This window comes from Lithohypha guttulata, assembly GCF_036872675.1.
Source record: "Lithohypha guttulata strain CCFEE 5908 chromosome Unknown scaffold_5, whole genome shotgun sequence".
Lineage (NCBI taxonomy): Eukaryota > Fungi > Ascomycota > Eurotiomycetes > Chaetothyriales > Trichomeriaceae > Lithohypha > Lithohypha guttulata.
In genome coordinates this window covers 2,045,575-2,065,153 of record NW_027042754.1, presented here as the reverse complement: position 1 = coordinate 2,065,153, position 19,579 = coordinate 2,045,575, and the positions used below count along the sequence as shown (strand labels likewise).

Below are 19,579 nucleotides of genomic sequence, written 5' to 3'. Positions count from 1 at the left end.
CAACTCCTGAATATTGTCACAGCAGGATTTCCCCCACAAAACGACCTGCTCTTGTGCACCATCAATTCGCCATGTCTAACAAGATAGCGAAAACGATAGCACGGCAGAAGGAGAAGTATACAGCTACCCGATATTGTATAATTCCCATACTAACACTATTGTTCTAGGATTGCCGAAGGAAACTACTACGAGGCCCATCAACAGCTCCGAGTCATTACCTCCCGCTACCTCAAGTCCTCCGACTATACCTCTGCCGCCGATATTCTATCCAATGGCTCCCTCATGCTTCTCAAAGCTGGTCAAGGTGGTTCAGGAGGAGATCTGGCTATCACGCTATTGACAGATGTGTATACGAAGGCCTCGTGGCCAGTCAATGACGCGAATAAAAGGAGAGTAATAGAGATCCTACAAGCCTTCGCACCAGGCGAACCAACACGGAAACGCTTCATTCAGGAACTAAGCACGTGGATGACAAAGGAGGGAATCGAAGGTTCCAATCAAGAAAGAGGCGACCCAGAACTCCACCACGATATTGGTGTCCTCCTTGCCAACGAGGGCGAAGCATACGAAGCTGAACGCCATCTACTGCTCGGTCAAGTACCACAATCCGCTCAGCCATTGGCCCACATGCACTATAATTGGTACAAAGAGGATAGTCCTCACACAGCAGCAATCTACGCATCTCGTTCAGTCCTACCCTACCTCGTCCTTGGAAACCTACAATCTGCAACCATAGCAATGGCGGTCTTTACATCACAGCTCTTGTCCAACAACACCTCAATACCTACACAAACCATCGAGTCTTCGAGATCTTCAGTGCGAATATTCCCGTCGTTACCACTCCTGAATTTCCTCTCCCTACTACTCCTGGCAGTACAGAAGTCGGATAAGTCGTTGTTTCAACAGTTAGCGAGACACTATGCGGCACACCTAAAAGATGTTGGTGACATATGGACTGATGCTCTTGCACAGATAGGTGATATATGGTTTGGTATTAGATTACCGAGGCAAGGTGGGAATCCATTGTTCGATATGATGGGTAGTATGTTGTTTGGAGGTGGTGGGAATCAGGCACAGAAGAGTTCGGCAGGTTCTTCTCAGGCTAGATCTTCGACACCGCAACCTCAGGCTCAGATTAAGGCGCCTGTTGCTATGGATTTGGATTAACGTGTTAGGCACTCATGGAGGAGAAATTCCTGCACGAAGTATAGGCAGGAGAAGGTCGTGCTGGAGCTAGGTATTCTAAATCCGACAGCATATGCAGGTGGTGTCAGACTTACTTCATTATCCATGACTTCCTTGCCTTTCAATCCTTCCTGGCAAAATCCTTATCTATCACGACCCGTTTGAGTCTTCCCTTCAGTATCGACTAACGCGATAACATGCACTGGTCAATGGAAGCTCAGGCAGGCTCAGTATTGGCTGCAACAGAAATGTCGCTGCTGTGTACCTTCATACGCGAGTGCGCTGGCTTCTGTTCACTGACTGCAGCATCGAAGTTGACACGCGCTAAAGCATTTCATCAATCGTGCTTATTTCAGGGTGGAAGCACGTAGTGATCATACCACGAGTCTTCGGTAAGGACAGTGTATAACTGTGAGCCAACCATGTGCGCAGGCACCCTCATCCACCCTGCGTCCTCAAGTGTGCAGTCCTCGTCACCACCGGAACGGTTCTCAGCCTCCACCTCCTCACCTGCGTCGGGTGTATCTAGCGACCACCGATAAGCGAAGCTCAGAAAGCCATCACCAGGATCGAATTCATCGTCGCTATCGAGGTAAGGAGGTTGCGGCGAGTCATAGACGACACTGCGCAGCGAGTCAGCGTCGACTTGAACGAAGTAGATATACCTCGAAGCCGTATAGTGCGATTCGTCTGGATTTGCTTCCAGGTTCTCTTCTACCAGTTGCACGAGGAGCCCATACTTGGAAGCGAGCGCGAAGTTGTGGGATGGTCGCACCATCAAGACTATCTGGGGTTTCCACAAATGTCCATTCGAGTTCATCAGCAAGTTCTGGTGCACCTCCTCCTGCAAGGAGTTGGAGCGACCTGGTTTCGATGATATCCTTGAATTTCTCCCAGCCAGCATCATCGTCATAAACACAACGGGTAAACGACATGACCCCATTTTCTGTCCTTGTGGTATTCGAGGTCCTGAGACAAGAATCATTCGTGCGTTGTTGCTCCCATAAAGCTTTGGGCGGTTCGCCAGGGCACGATCTCACCGGAATCAAGTCGTTGGCGCAGACGGCTGACTGCCTTTGGAGGGGTAGTGTGCGGCACCTTCGGAAAAAGGTTCGAGAACGGTCTCCTGCAGATGAGACTGCTAGGCAATCGAGGTACAGATCGCGCAGTAGGAAATAGTCGTTGACTGCCATGAGGTCGAACATTGGCGTACTTTAAGATATTACGCATTGTTAAAGTGTTCGATTGTTTTGTCTAGATAAGCTTGCCAATTTTTTTGCTGAACAAAAGACAAAATTGTTGTGGTAATTATGACAGGGAAGGTGAAGTTGCACACGCGATGCACTAGTTTGCGAGTGAAGGTCTGACATGACACTCGCCACTTTACTTGTGAAAATTGTCGGTGAGCGGCTTGCAATACATATGTTTGAAAGGTATAACTTTTTTTGTGACTCCCACCTTTTAGTAACATATAGAACAGCTATACACATGTGAACAGGGGGCTATACCATATACACTAAGTAAATACAAGCATTCAGACAAGGGCAGGCACACACGCAGCTTGGTCTGTCTTCGTCCTGATGGAACGATGCTGGCCGGTTACACATCTCGAACCGACATTGAGAGTCCTCCTTTTCAAGTCATGTTACAACTAATACAGCTCACTGATGATCGATCACCAGCTGCCTGCCTGGTCCCTAGCCCGAAACTGCACTGACTGGTGTCTGCACCTGTGCCTGTAACTGCGAGTTCATCGCAGAATGTCCTAGACTCGCTTGTCCAGTCGCGGTTGTTGGCCGACTATCTGCTGGTTGACTGCCTAGTGTCACGCCCAGATCAATTCTCATGTCCTCCTCGAGCAGGTTAGCATAGACCTCCAGTGCAGACCCGATCATATCCACAATTGCCCAGGAGGTATTACCCTTGAAGGTCTTGCTCCAGACACGGACGACGCTGATCGCTAGTCCTCGGATTTTACGTTCGTCTTCAAGGAGTTCCTGACTCTGAGTGACCACGTGGACGTCGCCCGCATTGCCGTTCAGGACGACCGTTATGCCTGTCTCTTCTAGGATGTTGCGAACCCATACAAGGAGTTTGCGTTCGTGTTCTGAGAGTGGCGGTTGTTGATCTGGTATGATTCTCGACAGACTATAGAGCCATTTGGATAGCAGGAAGGCACATTCTAAACTGCAGAGTGAGTGTTGTATAGACCAGAAGAAAGTTTGTGTTTTGGCGACAAAGTCAATGCCCAGTCGTACAGGAATCGACAGAGCATGCGCACAATGCAACAGTGCAGGCGTTAATCGCGGATCCCTACGGATTGGACTTGTGTTGTGTAGAGCATGAGCGATCTGGCTGCTGTCACGAGTCTCGAGATGTCGAAGTGGTCCCATATCGATGTGCAGACGTATATATGCCAGGCCAAGCAAAGCTGTAGACGTGAAAGCCACAGGTCCATTCGGGTTCTGTGGATCCAATGATGATTGAGGATCCCGTCGCCATCCTGACTTCCATGACGATAGACCTCGATCTAGTACAGTGATGTCCTCCTGACGCAACGAAGTAGCATCAGGCGCCGGCCAAACCATGGACAATTGTCTGGCAAAGAAGATCTGCTGAATGACGGCATGTATCAAAACGTAGTTCCCTAGCGGCGACAGTGTTGGTGCAGGAGTTTGACTTGAGCGAGAGAACAAGCGCGAGAAAGCGGTCTGAAAAGGTACCGCTGAGGGTACGTTTTGTGCACGTATTCTCTTCCATATATCAGCGCTTGGTGACTTCCACTCGTTGCCAGGATCCGGAAGATCAAGCTTCACCTCTGAATTCAATATCAGTGGCGGCACATTCCAGGTGATTGAATGCAAATTGAAGAAGCAGTAGACTATCAACTTGGTTCGCTTGTCACCTTCTAAGCGAATCCATTCTTCCCAGGAAAGGTCTTCGGAAGGTGGCACTTCAGGGCTTGTGAGGCCAGATTCGCGTACCAACCTAGCAAGTATACTTTGAAAGGCTAGAGCTTCCCGAAGCAGTTCTTGGTGGCGTTCCCAAGTGGCAAAAGCTGTGAGAAGAAGTAGAGCTTGTATAGAGTCCATCTGCTCCTTGCTGTCAGGCGCAACGACCTCTTCTGGTGGGGCGAATTGAAAAGGACTACCACTTGAGCTCAGTCCACTGAAACCGCCATTGGAGGGTGATTGCACAATGGAGCCAGTACGTGTTCGTGGCCTGTTCCATAACTGAGGAATCTGGAAGCCATCACGACGCTTGACCTGCTCCAGAACCACTGCTTTTGCAGCGTAAAACAATTCGATACCTCTACTATTCTCGAAGCGATATTGTGCGCCGACAGCTGCCAAGGCAAGCACCAATTCTGGAGCGCTACTAGCGACTGACAGAGTTGGCACATGAATGAAAGGCAGGTGCTCGTGGAAGCCATTAATATACCCTGCCAGATACCTTGATAGTGAATGACGTGAGGGTGCAATAAACCCTTTGGGCATGACACTGTCAAAGGCTGCCAGTTTGGAAGCGAAGAGATGACGATCGGAGTCGGAAACCTCATAGGCGCCTCTTGATTTGGGGATGTTCAGGTAGTCTTCATTAGCTCTCTGCTCGAGCGGCTGCAAAGTGTGTTCGCGTGAGTCCGGCTGTAGAGAGGGCAGCCTCGAGCCAAATCTTGAGAAGGTACTACTCTCATCTTGTACAGCTGTGAGCTTGTGATCCACAGGAGTACCATTTGTCTGACGATAGAAGTTTGGATCGCTTTTCAACTCGGGCGAGGCAAAAGGCTCTCCCTCTGTACTGTTGATCATTCTTGGATCCCATTCCGAGGACAAGCCTATACTGTCAAGAAAGACAGTGAAATCTTGCATGGGATCACCCAGATCTGGACTCTGCTCGTACAAGGGTGTCTGGTGGCCGTAATCGTGCACCGTCCGTGCAGGGTAGTGCTGCTCAAGAGTACCTGGCAGTAACTGGTGTAGTGATTCTTGACCCTGCTCTTGAGTGACTTGGGGTATATCTGGAAGACCATATTGGTGCTGGTTGGACGCTACGTGGCTTGCAGCATGAGAGAGTAGGTTTAGGTCGTATCCCCACGACGGATCCAGACCTTGAGGGACGTAGGTATTTCCTTGGTGTGCAGGCATGCCATCCATGGTCGTCATTCCGTTGGCAGGCTGCATGAGCTGAGGATCTAGCATGTCCATCATACCTCTTCCTTCTTGTGTGACAGGAGAGGACATCATCTGCGGATGCTGGCTCTGTTGTACCATATCCAAGGGGTCACTCTGACTATGAGTTTGTAGCGGCGACAACGGTCCATTCTGTGAGGCATCGCTGTTGGCATGAGGTCTAGCATGGGTCGAAGCCGTCGAGTGGGTGCGTCTCTTATGGGACTTGCGACTGGTGTGCTGCTCTTCGTCGCCCGGATGAACGAGTCGCTCGTGGCGCACGAGGAGGTCGCTGCGGGCAAATGTCTTTGTACATATTTCGCAGACAAACGGCTTCTCCTTGGTGTGAGTGCGTATATGTCGCTGCAGATGTTCCTGTGAATTGGATTAGCTTGGGTGTTATCGCGCCTCGAATCGGTGCCGGCGGATCCAGTACGCACCAATCTCGCAAACAAACGCTGGCAATGCGGGCAAGGCAGAGTCTTGGTCTTGTTGCCTGATTGCTTGCGACGAGGAGTCTTTGCAGCTGGCGAGTCCATGGTGGTCGCGAGCTTCGAGTTTGGTGAGTGAAAGCACGACTGCGGGGGATTGCGATGCGGAGAGGAAAGAATGACTCGCAGGTGGGCAAAAGTCGTTGCAGTGAGCTCCGGGCACGTTCACGGCCAGCTAACCACGGAGCAGTTTAGGGTTATTACACGATTCTTCACACCAATGAACGCTCTTTCTCCACGGCGTCGTCTCGAACAATTATCAGCCGAGGATGTCACTTTCACACGTCAGCTTGCATCGAAAAACATTTCTACACATGCTCTGCTCAAAGGATATGGCCACAACGAGACACAAAATTGGCACTGAGCCGGCAGTCCTGCAGTAGAAACACAAAATAGTACGTCTGAAAAGCTTCCCGTACAGGTCTACATTGACCAAGATTCTGATTTCTAAGTCTACTCTATCCTAACCATTTTATTACAGCAAACGAACGCCCACAGCTTATGGTCGTAGACTCCTCAAATCAAGCCCGCTCAACGCTTTCCACTCAACATACACACTTGTAGACACGATCAATGCATGACGTCCATAGCGTCCACTGAATCCCGCTCAATACGAATCGTATCCCCATTGGAACCACCCTTATTGCCTTTTCGTCCTCTGCTCGTGCTCGGCGAGACAGGGTCTCCCTGTTCCGAGGCAGGACTTCTAACATCTTCGTCGTCAGTACCTTCGGGGCTGGTCTGGCTGTCTCGTAACGATCTCCTAGTTCGCGACATCTGAACTCGTTAGTGTGGCTTCCTGTCATTTGTACAAACATCAAACTTACCCATGACCTTACACTGCCAAGCAATCCGAGACTGTACCCGGCCACGAATTCATCGCTTCGCAATCTGCTGCCACCAGGACTCTGTGCCCTTGGGATATCCAGGTGTTTCAAATGCTCCAAAGTGGTTGGGCTCTTCGCACCACTGATATCAAGTGAATCTCCTGCACCACTTGCAGTACTAATTGCTTTTCGAAGACTAGGTGCTGGACTAGCAGGCCTGGACATGACAATCCCAGCGTTCTGCCAGAACTGCTTCAGGTCTCTGCCAATTTCACCACCAGCGCTGGTCCAGTTCTGCTTGATCGAGTTTCTCAGCTCACCAACATGACGCTTGATGTCCAGTTCGTTCTTTTTGAGCCAGCTGACGTTGAGTTCCTGTCGTGACGTGCCTCGCTTGAGCTGGCGACTGATATATTTTTCATAGTCCTTGACAATCTTGGTTATGATGCCTGTAGTGCTCACGCCTTCTGTGCGTTCTGTCACAAGGAATTTCCCTTCCTTCTTGATTGGAGCGTAGATGTCATCGCCCTCGGTTGCCCCGTACGGCTCATCGTCGTGGGCCACGTAGTCGATGTTGTGTTCTGCGAGGAATTCTTTGGTCACAATCCATGGACAATTGGGAATGACCTCGTCCACCCATTTGCAATGTCGCACTGTTTCGGCCCGTTCCTGGCCCGTGAGCACCGTAAGACCTTTTCGGCGGTGAGTCTCGGTGTCGCCAGTCACACCAACGATAAGATGGGTTTCGGGGAAAGCGGTCTTTGCTTGTTGGAGTTGGCGCATGTGTCTGTGGAGGTAGGTTAGTACTTGGCCAGAGCAAAAAGAGCTTCTACACATACCCCAGATGGAATAGATCAAATACACCATCAGCGTAGATTCGCACGGGTCGTCCGGTTGGAGGAGGGTTTGTCTTATATCCTCCTATTGGATCTCTTTGCCCTGCTCTCGGAGGCGCGTCCATTTTTCTTTCTGTATCATCCAGCTCCTCTTCTTCACGCGAGCTATCGCTATTGCCCTCGCTCTGGTCATTGACGCTGGCAGTATTGGTGCTTCGCCGCTTAGATTTTTTCTCGACATCTGTACTGTTGTCCTTCGAGCTATCTGGTTCGCCTGAATCCGGTGCAGACTTCGTAGAAGCCTTTGTAGACGCAGTTGACTTTGTCCTTGCACGCTTGTTAGGCGGCAGGCTAGCAGCTTCGTCCTCTGCGACGTGCTTCCGATGCCGCGTGTTGGCTGCTGGGCTTGACTCTGTCATATCGTCGCCGGACGCGTCGTGGGAAGAAGGCTGTTGGAGCTCGACCGTGCTCGAATGGGTACGACTGGCGATACTGCCACCGCCTCGCTTCCTTTTGTGGCTGTTTGTCGAGGCTGATGAAGACATTGAGACTCGGTGTATTGGATTAGTTCAGAAAAAGAGATTGGAACAATAGCAGAGTAGATTGGAGGATGAATCGTGTTCTGACCACGTGGTAGGTTGCTTGGTGTGGAGAGGACCTTGCTATCGATACGGAAGCTGCGATGATTGCAGCGAGGTTTTGTCCCTACAGACGAGATTGAGGTCGACGACTTTCTTTTCAGGGTCAATGTGAATTATTGGTAGGTATCAACAGCATAGCCTCGAATGCGTCGCACACACCGTCACACCTTCAAGTTCGAGGACATTCAACCAAGTCCAAGTTTTTGTCAACATCTGACGTCAACCCAGATTTTGCAGACAGTTGAGCTCGAGCTTGTTACGGAACGGGCTCCCTAAGGACACGTATTATTTGAAACAATACAAAACCCTGCTTCTTTCGAGCGTGCGATAATTATAGAATCAGAGTGCAGAAAGGCAAAGCCAACAAAATTCAGATCGCATTGATGCTTCGACACGTTTATAGTAACTACACGAAACTAGAACACTAAGGATAATGCTCCTTATGGTGGCTCTAGCATGATATTCCGTATGCTATCATCCAGAGTCGTCGATCAATGTCTTGGGTATCTTGATGTAGTCGTTTGGCGTGAATCATTAGGAAGGTCAATGATGTTGTCGTATGGCTATCATGTTTCCAATCAGGGACTGTCCTGGACGCCTTTTACCTGCATCTCAGACCCTGTAGATTTTTTCTGCTCGTCCTTTCCTGGTGTGCCTTCGCGTGCCGACCTTTGCGTATCGCTCTCGTCGGTTGTAGTGCTGCCTTGCTTGCTTTTGACTTCTTCGTCGCTCTGATCATCCATGCTATGGTCGAACATGTCCGGGTCATCTGTTGAGTCGGTCAAAACCTCGCTTCCATCTCCCAGTAAGATTATCCTACCATTTCGACCCCTATATCGATGTATGTCAAGATCGTAGTCATCTGGACCTTCTGAGTCAAACTGATGGCGTACACCAGGGCCCCGGAATTCAGCTAGACTCACGGTTAGATCGTCACTGCTCTTGTTGTTCCCGATCTGACTTGCCATATTCTGGCGGTGCACAGGGCCCATCTCCGTCCGCCACGCGCTTCGCAACCATGTCGTACCATTCTTCTTTTGTCTTGCCATGGAGAAGAGCGATGACAATCATGGTCATATTGTCGCAGCCCACGCCGCCAGTTTCGCTGTTGGAAGCTAAGCAGTTGTCCATCATGTTTTCGCAGATGTGCTGAAGTTCCTGCTTGGCAACGATACCCCGTCGTACAAATTCGACAACTGCTTGGGACGATTGACAGTCCCAAATCCCTGTAAAATATCAGTCAACACGTTCCTTTATGTGATCAATATCCATACCGTCACATGCAATGACAAGGAACTCGTCATCTTCTGAGATCTCGTGAGTCACAACGTCCGGAAATGCTGTAACTATTTGCTGTTCTGGCGCCAAGTCGGCACTCTTTTTGAACTCAAAATCTCCTATAGCACGCGACAAAGCTAGATTGCCATTGACACGTCCAAAATCGACGAATCCGCCAGCAGCACTAATCCTGGCCTTTTCCCCTGTTCACTGTAAGTGAATGCTCGTGTGAAGCAGGATGAAAACCTGCCTTCGTTCTGTGGTTTGTGGTCAAAGGACAATGGCTTGGCCCTGCCCTTGACACCAAGTACTGTTCTCGAATCTCCAGCATTTGCCTATTATGGTCAGGACGGCTATGTCTCTCACCTGAGGAGCAGCGGCTTACCACCCAGATCTTATCTCGCGACACAATGCCAACGGAAGCAGTACAACCGGACACTTCATCTTCATATCTTGCGTCTGTTCAGAGTGAGAAAAGCACCTAGCTTTACAGGAGTGAAACCATACCACTGAGGATAGCTCGATCCGTAGCAAGAAACCCGTCTTTCAATGCTTGTTCTATGTCACCTTTGGAGAAGGCGTCCTGTTTCGCAACGATCTTATGTATATTTTCACCAGCAAACTGTGCGACCTTCTCTCCACCATGCCCGTCGTAGACACCAAAGTAGGCCATGCGCTTTTCGGGCGAGGCTAAGGACTGCTGCTTGCCATCGACTTCGGCTTGTAGGTCAAGGACAGCAGCATGCGCGTCCTCCATGCTTATACGCCATCCTTGCATGGCGGAGAGGCCCCATACGACGCAATCGTCTTCACCTTTGTCGGAGACCTATCATGGAAAGGTGTTAGTATGGTATTTCGACCTGGAAGCTGACTCTTGAAGATTCGTCATGAAAGATTCGTGCTCTTGAGATTGTACACTCTCCACGATATTTGGGATTGTACCTTGTCAACGACGGGCTCCGACAGTGTCTGACCCATGATAGAAGATCTTTTTTAAGAGAGGCCAAAGGACGTCTATCAGTCGAATATCATGCGTGTTGGAGGATCGACAGGTGGGATGCTTGCGGGTCAGGCAGTTACTGGCAATGACGATGCCGGGTGTGGGTGCCAATATATTGGGTAGTAATGGAGGACTGCACCAGCAAGAGTTATAGAGGTTGTTGCACGAACAAGAAGCTTGCTTGTGTGGAAACTCAATATGCAAAGATCTACAGTCAGAAGAAATATCGCAGTCGCGTGTGCAAGTAATGCAATTCAGAGTCGATTCGCAATCTTCGACAGTCTAGACGGAGCGGCCACTCTCTGGACAATCATTCCGTCATCGCGAACACCACTGTCGTACTCTCTACGAGTGTTTCCATTACCACTACCACTGCCTTTCAATCTACTGTATTGTGCTTGCTCGAATTGCAAAGTCTCCATGGGCCAGTGACTAAACGGTACGTCTCTAGTGTGCTACGCAGTCATTGTCTATATGAACCTCAAGCTGATCCCTTGGCTATTCCCCGATTGCTGGCTTCCTAGACTTGGTCCCTGACTGAGAGCACTAGTGATCCGCGGCCCTCTCGCGACCTCACTCTTCTCTCGATCAGCCACTCGTAAGCTGAGTCCACCCGCGACTTCTCTGGCCTGCCTACCCTGACTCTGATGTTCACTGCTCCCCGTCGTCCAGTCGTCGTCTTCCCACCTTGAAGCCGAACTGCTGCCAGACTCAGTCCTAGCTGAACCTTCCTCCTCTGCTGGTGGTGCGTAGATAGACTCAGTGCTTGTTGACGATGGTACTTTCTGCTTCAACGTCGTCTTCCAAGTCGTGAGTCTTGGTTGTTTTCCTAAGCCATGTGTAGCAGATCGCTCCTGTAACCTCAATGGTTCTCTGAATCGTCGATTACCATACTTCTGAGCTATTTGCATCTCCGATGTAGGCGACAGTGGTACCGAACGTAGCGCTGACTCAACATGATTTGATGGAGTGGCCTCAAGTACATTACCATGGCCAAGGCCACTTCTCCGTCTACCATCGAACTTTGCCATCATGGCTTGTGACTCAGGCTTGAAATTACGATAACCAAGACGTTGAACCGATAAGCTCCTTTGTTGACGTGGGCTTGTAAGTGGTCGCTTTGAGTGCTCCCACCCAGTTAAGCTGGTGCTAGCCATTTCGAGCCCGCCAGGAGAACCCGTTTCAGAGTCTACGTGATCGTCATCCTCCAGCAATAGTTCCCAGCTCGACCGTGTAGTAGGTGTTGTTGCTGCGTCGTCCTCATTCACCGAATGCCTCCTATTTCGAGGCTTCAGGTGCAGTGACCAGGGCAGGTCAACCCTTAGTGGCGGCGATGAGGGCATGACACCGGCTGAGGATTGTGACAAAGGTGACGTTCCAGCCAATATAACAATGTTTTCAGAGCTTGAATCATGGGACATGTCTTGTGTGGAAGCTCGCCCGTTAGAAGTGGCTGACGTAGAATGGCGGCTCGTCTCCAGAGGTCGATCTCGCGATTTCCGCACCACGATGAAAGCAACTAAGCATAGTAGAGCCGCTGCAAGTATAGGCAATGCTACCAAGAGTGCCAGTGCCTTCTTTCTTGTCACAGGAGCCTGGGTTTCGTCACCACTTGATGCAACTCCGTTGTCAGTGGCGGTGGGAGTGGTTGTGCCGCTGTTGGTCTCGGAAATGTTCGTACTAGTAGGATTGTCGCCCTGGATGATGCGGATGGTAAGATTGTCAAGCTGTTTGATGTTTTCATCCTGCTTGATCATCAATGTGATGTTGAAGACAGCCGCATCTGCATCGTCCGGTACGATGCCTCTAAGGGTGAAGTTGTTCCTTGAGAAGGTGAGCCAAGACCTGGCCAAGTTCAGATCTAGCTCAATGTCGTCCGAAGGGTCGACCTTGCCGCCCAAGTCATAGCTATATTCTAAAAGAGAACCTCTTGTGACATCGAGCATTCCGAGGTACAACTCGATCGGATAATCGTCTGCTTTTGGGTCGTTGAGATAGATCCGAATCTCAGTTTCAGCAACATTGTTCAGATTATCAGTCACTGATAAGCTGAAGACTGTATCTGAGACGTCGGGTACAATGCCATGGAAAGAAAGCTCATCCTCGCGTAACATCAGCCAATCTGGTTGGTTAGACGATGTGACACGGATCAACGAACGGTCTAATGGTGTGTCGTCTCGGTATAGTTGACTCAGTAGAGCTGGAGTCGAGAATTCGTCGCCAACAGACGCGTTGAACTTCTGTGTAGGTTGAAGGAATGCAAGAACATGGTTAGAGACGGATACTTGGAAGTTGACTACTGCTTGCGAGAAGCCAAGTATGGTGGATGCTGCTAGCGCAAATGAAAATGTCTGTGGACTGGATTGTGGTGTCAGAAGCGACGGCGATGTGCCAGAGAAAATCACAGCATTGTCATCGAAGTGTACCCATGCTGGTAAAGGCGAATTGTCGGCAGAGGTTGCATAGTATTTGATGCTTGAGTCGTCTGTATCGAAGACGTCCGGTCCGAATGCCAAGGTGAATGCAGTTTGTGGTCGGAGAAGCAACGTCGAGGGAGCAGAGTATTCGCCTGCCTCACTGATGCGGTCGCTGAGAATATCACGGGCGGTGAGAATAGATTTCTGATCCACAACCAAGAGATCTGCGTCCAGTATTGCTGTACCCTCGCCATCGCTAGCCGTTAGAGTAATATGGACATGGCCAACATCTTGCTCTGATGGTATTCCGAGTAGTGTCCTAGAATCCGAGTCAAGCTGAAGCCAATCTGGTGAGACTGCTAGACTATAGCTGAGTGGTTGAGTAGACGAGAAGGTGCCCGGGGCGAATGAGAAGCTGAAAGGCTGGTCAATAACTGCCACTGGAGGTGTCTGCGCGTTGATTGGATAGGAAATCTGTGGTTGCGCAAACACCACGTTCTGAAGGCAGGAAGCTGCGAGCGCGAAGAGAACATGGCAGGATTTCATTCATGCTAGGCATCGATTCGAACTGTCTGAACGACAGCAGCCAGCATCAAGTATGTTATAATGTAACAGTTTGTCTCAGTTGCTCTGGTATGTTAAATGTGCAGGCTTACCTTGTTGCTGCAGAGTTACCCTCTCCAACTTGGCACGGACCCAAAGAGTCTGCATTCTTACAGTGGTATGAGTGTGAGACGGTCTCGTACTCGCGTACCCTGATCTTATAGCAATAAGATGTGCTAGCAATTCTTGGAAAGGTCATAGCATAGGTGCTAAGAGTGTGGTAGTCCTTTAGCTTAACGATCAGGTATCAAGCCGGATGTCCAGGGTCTGTGACTCGGCTGTATACCAGAGTCGGACATCTGAGCTGAAGACAAGGCACAACATAAATAAAGCATGAAAATCGTCAAGCGAAGGATGTGGCTGGTTGTAAGCACTGACAAGACATGCAGTTATTCGCGTGTTCATCTAGCGATACCAAGTGATACCGCGCACTGGTGAGAAGCCAATGGAGATATCAAGCGCGCTAAGATTTCTGGTTTTCGAAGCCTATAGGGCTAATATTGCCGTTAATTACCACGCTGGCCTACTATCTACGTAACACGTCGCGTTCACGAGTGAATCTGTAAACCACTGGTCCCTGATAAGAAAAGGCTTGTTTGACAATCTCGTTCGAATTGAGATGTCCTCAAAAGAAAGTAAACGCGAAAAAGCTAAAGAGGTCGTCGACATTCTGGAGGAAATTTCCATCCTGCTAGTCAGTCGACAATCGCATGATGTGTTGGAAACATGTTGACGAAGACTAGGACACTGATCTCAACAGAGCGCAGCTCTCGCTATGCGTTTCACTCATCGAGAATGGCGTAAATCCAGAAGCCCTTGCAGTGAGTCAGGCACATAACACGAATACATTCAAGTACTAATCACTTCAAGAATGCGATCAAGGAGCTCCGAAGGGAGATCAAGGACAACGGTAAACTACTGGGCGAAATCCGACCGGAGTCCAGCATTTCTGAGTGATCAAACACTTCAACTCTTCGCTTGAAGATGTTACACTTCGGTATGAGTAGCATATTCTGCTTCAGATTGCAACGGGAGTATTGCGAAAGTGAACAAGCTAACCACAACAGAAGAAGATCTTGTTAATTCAGCACGTTCTTCACCTTCACTACACGATGCAATTGCTCCTGCCAACAAGTCACGGTGACAACTGTCGCACCAATGAGTTATTTGAACCTTTGTGACATTGACGTCCTAGCTTCGATCGACCCTATGAGCAGAGCAGGGATACTCATGTACCTGCGAGAAGACGATGCCAGTCGGTACGGACGGAGCTGACTCGAAAATATTCGCTATGAGGGCTGCCTGGTTGGTTCGTCGAACGATGTACATGTTAGTGAAGCCAAAAAGTCGAACAAGATCCCATGCAAGCCGGGAAAAAAAGCAACCACTCGATTCATGGTCGCAAGCAGATCTCAAGATATTCGACTTACGTTGAGCTAGTGGATGCGTAAGAGCAAGGGATGATTGGCAGCTTGGGTCTTCAGTCTATAACGCGTCGGATGTGTTTATTTCAGTGGCGACATCTCTTTCGCGTAGGACCATGATCTCGTTGTGAGGAGCTTAGACTCCTGTTACAGATCGAGCTGGGAAGGACCGCAAGCACTTACGCTAGGAATCTGAGATGTGCTTCTGTACGTTGAAGGTATAAGTCTGCCACGTGTTGTCTCAAGATCGTGGTGCGTTCTTCAGCGGAAATGCCTGCCGAGGAAGCATGCTCCAGGATTACTGCTCTACTGTACTCGACTGTTCGAGTAGAAGCCCCTCAGAAACTAATGTATGTTGCAGAAGAATCAAAGCAAGCCAAGCCAAGCCAGCCGCCGAACTAGTAATCGAGCATGCACCGCCTCGTGGCATGATACGTGAGATTTGAGGTGCGGCCAAGGATGTGCTGTCGCACTAAGAGTTGCGCGCGTCAGTACTAGTCCTGATATCAAACACCGGCATCTGGACACATCCTGGCCATACCATACTTACGTATCCATTATACAGCTTTCCATGGTTACTCTATACTATCGAGTTGAATTACTTATACCTAATTACTGATGCTGAACGTTAGTGATAGATCGTATTGAGAATGTGAGCAGAAGTCCCTTTCCTGGTGGAAAACTGAAAGTTAATTGAACGCGGCTGATCTGCAGCTACTCAGAAGCGATGCCGGGTTCCCATGGACCGCTTCTCATAAGTGGAATGAGGATATTGCTTCCCCGCCAGTGAAGCGCCCTCTAGCTCCAGTCTGGTGCATCTTCACCTCTCGGCACTGTCTTTTGCTTGTTATCGAGGTTGTCAGAGACCAGATAAGACAGGACACCTGCTGCCGTACACTTTCTGCCGGCTTCAGCTCTTTCAGTCTTGCAGCTGTTGCTCAACATTTCTGTGTTACTGATATTGCCGATATCAAGCAGGTACTCAGCCATTGAACTATCAGAATGAGTACTCCTCCTTCTTCGCATGATGATGTAGGCCATCAAGACCTCGAAGCCAGTAAAGCTATTGTCACTATCAACGAACAGGAAAAGCACCAGTACGGCACTTCAACTCCCGCAGACGAATATATCCGAGCACGAGGACTTCAATCCACGTTTGCACCACTCCGGGCGCTCAACCAAGGCGAACAATGGCTTGATCGCAAACTGGGCATTGAGACTCAAGGCATCGATCGCATTCCTGAGCACAAGAAACAGCCACCTTCTATCTTGAATATATTCTTGTTGTGGTGGGGAGCCACCTGCCACGTTGGAACTGTGCCAATCGGTGCTCTCGGACCTCTCTTCGGGCTACCGCTAGGTGAATCAATTGCCGCCATTGTTGTCGGTACTTGGATCGGAGCACTATGTCCAGCTTTCTGTGGTACTTTAGGTCCTAAGCTTGGTCTGCGTGCAATTGCAACATCGCGTTATTCTTTCGGCTTCTACGGCGCAAAGCTTTGTGCATGTCTGAGCATCATCGTGGCTGGTGGCTTTGGAGTTGTCAACATTGTGATCACAGGACAACTTCTCTCCGCTGTGTCAGACTACAAGATGACAGTGTCAGTCGGCTGCATCATCGTTACTCTTATCTCGTACTTGGTCTGTATCTTCGGCTTCCGATGGGTTCACACATTCTTGAAGTATTGTTGGATCATCAGCTTCATCTTGCTGCTCGTACTTGTCGGCCAAGCTGCACCTCATGCAGGTGCCTCACTTCCTGGATTTTCGACTGGTGTGGCACATGCTGGGAGCTGGCTAAGCATCTTCTCGATCGCAATCTCTTCCACAGCAGGTTGGGCTAGCTTCGCCGCTGACTACTACTGCAACTATCCAGCGAATACTTCGACTTGGAAAGTCTTCCTTCTGACTCAGTTCGGAGCAGCTCTTCCAATCATGTTTGCGACGATTGTCGGCGCTGTAATTGCGAACGCAGCGCTGCTCGGGCAGGTTGAGCCATGGTACACGACGTACGGCACTTATGGACTAGGTGGTCTGATTCGGGAGACGTATAGTCCTCTGGGCTGGAGCAAATTTTGCTTGGTCATGTTGACATTCTCGGTCTTGGGAAACAACGTCGTTATCTTCTATTCCTCCGGTCTGGCACTGCAGTTCCTTGGCGACTACTTCCATGCTGTGCCTCGCTTTATCTGGTCCTTCTTGGCTGCAGTCGCCCTGGCTGCACTCTCGATCGCAGGCAAAGAGCACCTTTCAGCCATCATTAGCAACTTTGTTTCGATGCTCGGTTATTGGGCTGTTGCTTTTACCATCATTCTTCTCCTGGAAGACAGATACTTCCGTCGAAAGACAGGTTACAACCTGGAGGCGTGGGATACACCTTCAAAGCTGCCTTGGGGTCTCGCGGCACTGTTCACATTATGTACCGGCTATCTGTGTGGTGGACTCATGGGCATGTCGCAGGTGTGGTATATGGGTCCAATCGCGAGGAAATTCGGACCATATGGTGGGGACGTTGGTTTCTTTCTGACTGCTGCCATTACTCTGATTGTGTACCCCGTGGCAAGGCATGCCGAGCTTAAATTTACTGGGCGATAGTAGTTCTTGTGTTGTAGATGAGTTTATCGTTTGAGCAGTGTTGTATCTTCAAGAGAAAAGGTACATGTGAGAAGGGTCTGCAATTGTGAGCGTTCGAGCGAGCGCCAGCTACCATTACTATATATACCATTTTATTTCGTATTGGGTTCATAGTTGATCAGAAATTGGGTTGCCTGTCCCGTATACAGTATCGTGGAGCATGTCGGCAACTTGATAAGTCCTAGTCGCTCGAACTGAGACACAGCCTAAGATGTTCTCTTCTTTGCGTCGTAGTAGAAATAACTTGTTAGCAATTCGACGAAAGAATACCTGTTGTTCTGATTACACTCAATATGCTCGCCCTGGCACTAATAGCGGAGCTTCAAGGGTACTGCTCTCGCAAATGCAATATGGGATCTTCACTAAATTCGTACAGCGTCACAGATCTGAAACCAACAGATGCGCCAGATACACCATACTACTACACATTCAAGGTTCAATGCACGTCGTGTAGAGAAACACATCCAAACCTCGTCAGTATAAGTCGCCATGAGACGAACGACCTATCTGGGAGTCGAGGCGAGGCCAACTTCGTATGGAGATGCAAGAATTGCAAGCGAGAGTCAAGTGCTACAATCAAGGCTGCTCCCGCTTCATACGAGGCAGTCTCGCCGGCAAGGGCGAAGAATATCATTGAGATCGATACAAGAGGGCTGGAGTTTACTGAGTTTAAGGCTGATGTAAAGTTCTTATCGTTCGACCACGAGTACAGGCTGACGTGATGCCAGGGTGAATGGGAAGCGGTTGGAGCAGAATCAGGAACGAAATTCACGGGCATCGATTTGTCGGAGGGCGAATGGTTCGATTACGACGAAAAGGCTGGCGAGGAAGTCAGTATCAAAGATATCAAGTGGGAAATCAGAAGGGCATAGAGGTCATAGGCTGCTTCAAGCAGAGGATTTCGATCACGAACCACCATATCGAACGTTTCTAGAGAGGAAGAGAAGCAATCAGTTTCGTCGCAGGAGACCGTTCGACAAGTTCGGAGTGCGCAATGACATGGCCGGATGATAGACACGTACTAACTACTGGCTGAGGCAAGGTTCGGGAGGTAGACTGATCCACAAGGCTGTCGCAAAATACAATTGAGCCTTCTCTCATCTGAACGCGAATATCTACGAAATTCACGCGCTGTAATTAAATCCTTGACTGTGTGAACCAACTTCGGCCCGAGTCTCAATTTACAAGCACAGACAAAAAGCACGAGCATGAATGTGTGTGACTATCTTCGAAGATCAGAAACTGTTGTCACTGACAAAATCGCAGTTTACACCTGTCAACCCTCGACCGCTGCTGCAGTCACTGTACGTGTAACGTATACCCACGACCCTTGGAATCATGGCTGATATACTTTACAGGATTAATGAGGAAGTGATTGTTCGACTCAAGTGGGGTCAGACCGAGTACAAGGGTGTCCTCGTCAGCGTCGATTCATACATGAATATCCAACTCAACAACACAGAGGAGTACATCGACCGCAAACAAACGGGCACGCTCGGACAGGTACTGATACGCTGTAACAACGTCCTCTGGATATCCGCGGCGAAAGGCGTGGAAATGAATGGTGCTTCCGGCGATGTTAAGATGGAAGGCTGAACGGAGCGCGACGATTGTGCGAGCGCAGCCTGTCAGAACAAACACTACAACTTAGCTCAAGGAGGATGACAGATGACATCCTACCACCGATATGCAGGTCTCGACGGTATACTGGGAGTCGAATGTTTCCAGCTAACGCTAGACGATAGCGATGTTGTCTTGTCACATCCTAAATTGACGAGAGAAGACGTGACGAGGAAGAATACAGACCAAAGAGTTGGAAGAAAGCTCACACAGAACCATGAAGTCTACGAAGTCGGGTCGACAACCACAACACCGGTATCTCAGGGAACAGCGTCAGCAGCTGAAGGGTTGGATCTGCGCACGAATTGTCTACTGTAGAGCAGCGCTGCTGAAGCTTCTCGTGATGGCACTGCATATGTAAAGGTGACGGAGAGGGGGTGAGTGTATATGGGTATTGGGAATGACTGTTTGGGTGCTGTACTCATTCCACGCTCATACTCATCCTTGCTTCGCG

At 49.6% G+C, this 19,579-nt stretch overlaps 8 protein-coding genes across 8 annotated transcripts; 3 read left to right on the top strand and 5 right to left on the bottom strand.

Annotated features, from left to right (window-relative positions):
* Nucleotides 1–71: 71 nt before the first annotated feature.
* On the top strand, nt 72–1,167 carry LTR64_007223 (uncharacterized protein; the record flags this gene model as incomplete). Its single annotated transcript, XM_064901546.1, has 2 exons — nt 72–115; nt 168–1,167. 2 exons carry the CDS (start codon nt 72–74, stop codon nt 1,165–1,167), a joined length of 1,044 nt encoding a protein of 347 aa, XP_064752622.1.
* A 370-nt stretch (nt 1,168–1,537) lies between these two features.
* On the bottom strand, nt 1,538–2,089 carry LTR64_007222 (uncharacterized protein; the record flags this gene model as incomplete). The annotated part of the gene is made up of 1 exon (XM_064901545.1): nt 1,538–2,089. One exon carries the CDS (start codon nt 2,087–2,089, stop codon nt 1,538–1,540), a length of 552 nt encoding a protein of 183 aa, XP_064752621.1.
* A 793-nt stretch (nt 2,090–2,882) lies between these two features.
* LTR64_007221 (uncharacterized protein) lies at nt 2,883–5,893 on the bottom strand (the record flags this gene model as incomplete). The annotated part of the gene is made up of 2 exons (XM_064901544.1): nt 2,883–5,729; nt 5,795–5,893. The coding sequence occupies 2 exons, from the start codon at nt 5,891–5,893 to the stop codon at nt 2,883–2,885; spliced, it is 2,946 nt and encodes a 981-aa protein (XP_064752620.1).
* A 522-nt stretch (nt 5,894–6,415) lies between these two features.
* PCT1 (choline-phosphate cytidylyltransferase) lies at nt 6,416–8,053 on the bottom strand (the record flags this gene model as incomplete). Its single annotated transcript, XM_064901543.1, has 3 exons — nt 6,416–6,622; nt 6,673–7,459; nt 7,512–8,053. 3 exons carry the CDS (start codon nt 8,051–8,053, stop codon nt 6,416–6,418), a joined length of 1,536 nt encoding a protein of 511 aa, XP_064752619.1.
* A 674-nt stretch (nt 8,054–8,727) lies between these two features.
* PTC2 (Protein phosphatase 2C 2) lies at nt 8,728–10,205 on the bottom strand (the record flags this gene model as incomplete). The annotated part of the gene is made up of 6 exons (XM_064901542.1): nt 8,728–9,062; nt 9,115–9,375; nt 9,424–9,630; nt 9,678–9,762; nt 9,813–9,886; nt 9,935–10,205. The coding sequence occupies 6 exons, from the start codon at nt 10,203–10,205 to the stop codon at nt 8,728–8,730; spliced, it is 1,233 nt and encodes a 410-aa protein (XP_064752618.1).
* A 692-nt stretch (nt 10,206–10,897) lies between these two features.
* Nucleotides 10,898–13,555, bottom strand: AXL2 (polarity establishment/cellular polarization; the record flags this gene model as incomplete). The annotated part of the gene is made up of 2 exons (XM_064901541.1): nt 10,898–13,356; nt 13,501–13,555. The coding sequence occupies 2 exons, from the start codon at nt 13,553–13,555 to the stop codon at nt 10,898–10,900; spliced, it is 2,514 nt and encodes an 837-aa protein (XP_064752617.1).
* A 2,318-nt stretch (nt 13,556–15,873) lies between these two features.
* LTR64_007217 (uncharacterized protein) lies at nt 15,874–17,466 on the top strand (the record flags this gene model as incomplete). The annotated part of the gene is made up of 2 exons (XM_064901540.1): nt 15,874–16,231; nt 16,304–17,466. The coding sequence occupies 2 exons, from the start codon at nt 15,874–15,876 to the stop codon at nt 17,464–17,466; spliced, it is 1,521 nt and encodes a 506-aa protein (XP_064752616.1).
* Nucleotides 17,467–18,713: 1,247 nt separating this feature from the next.
* On the top strand, nt 18,714–19,101 carry LTR64_007216 (uncharacterized protein; the record flags this gene model as incomplete). Its single annotated transcript, XM_064901539.1, has 3 exons — nt 18,714–18,719; nt 18,772–18,809; nt 18,864–19,101. The coding sequence occupies 3 exons, from the start codon at nt 18,714–18,716 to the stop codon at nt 19,099–19,101; spliced, it is 282 nt and encodes a 93-aa protein (XP_064752615.1).
* Between the last annotated feature and the right edge of the window lie 478 nt (nt 19,102–19,579).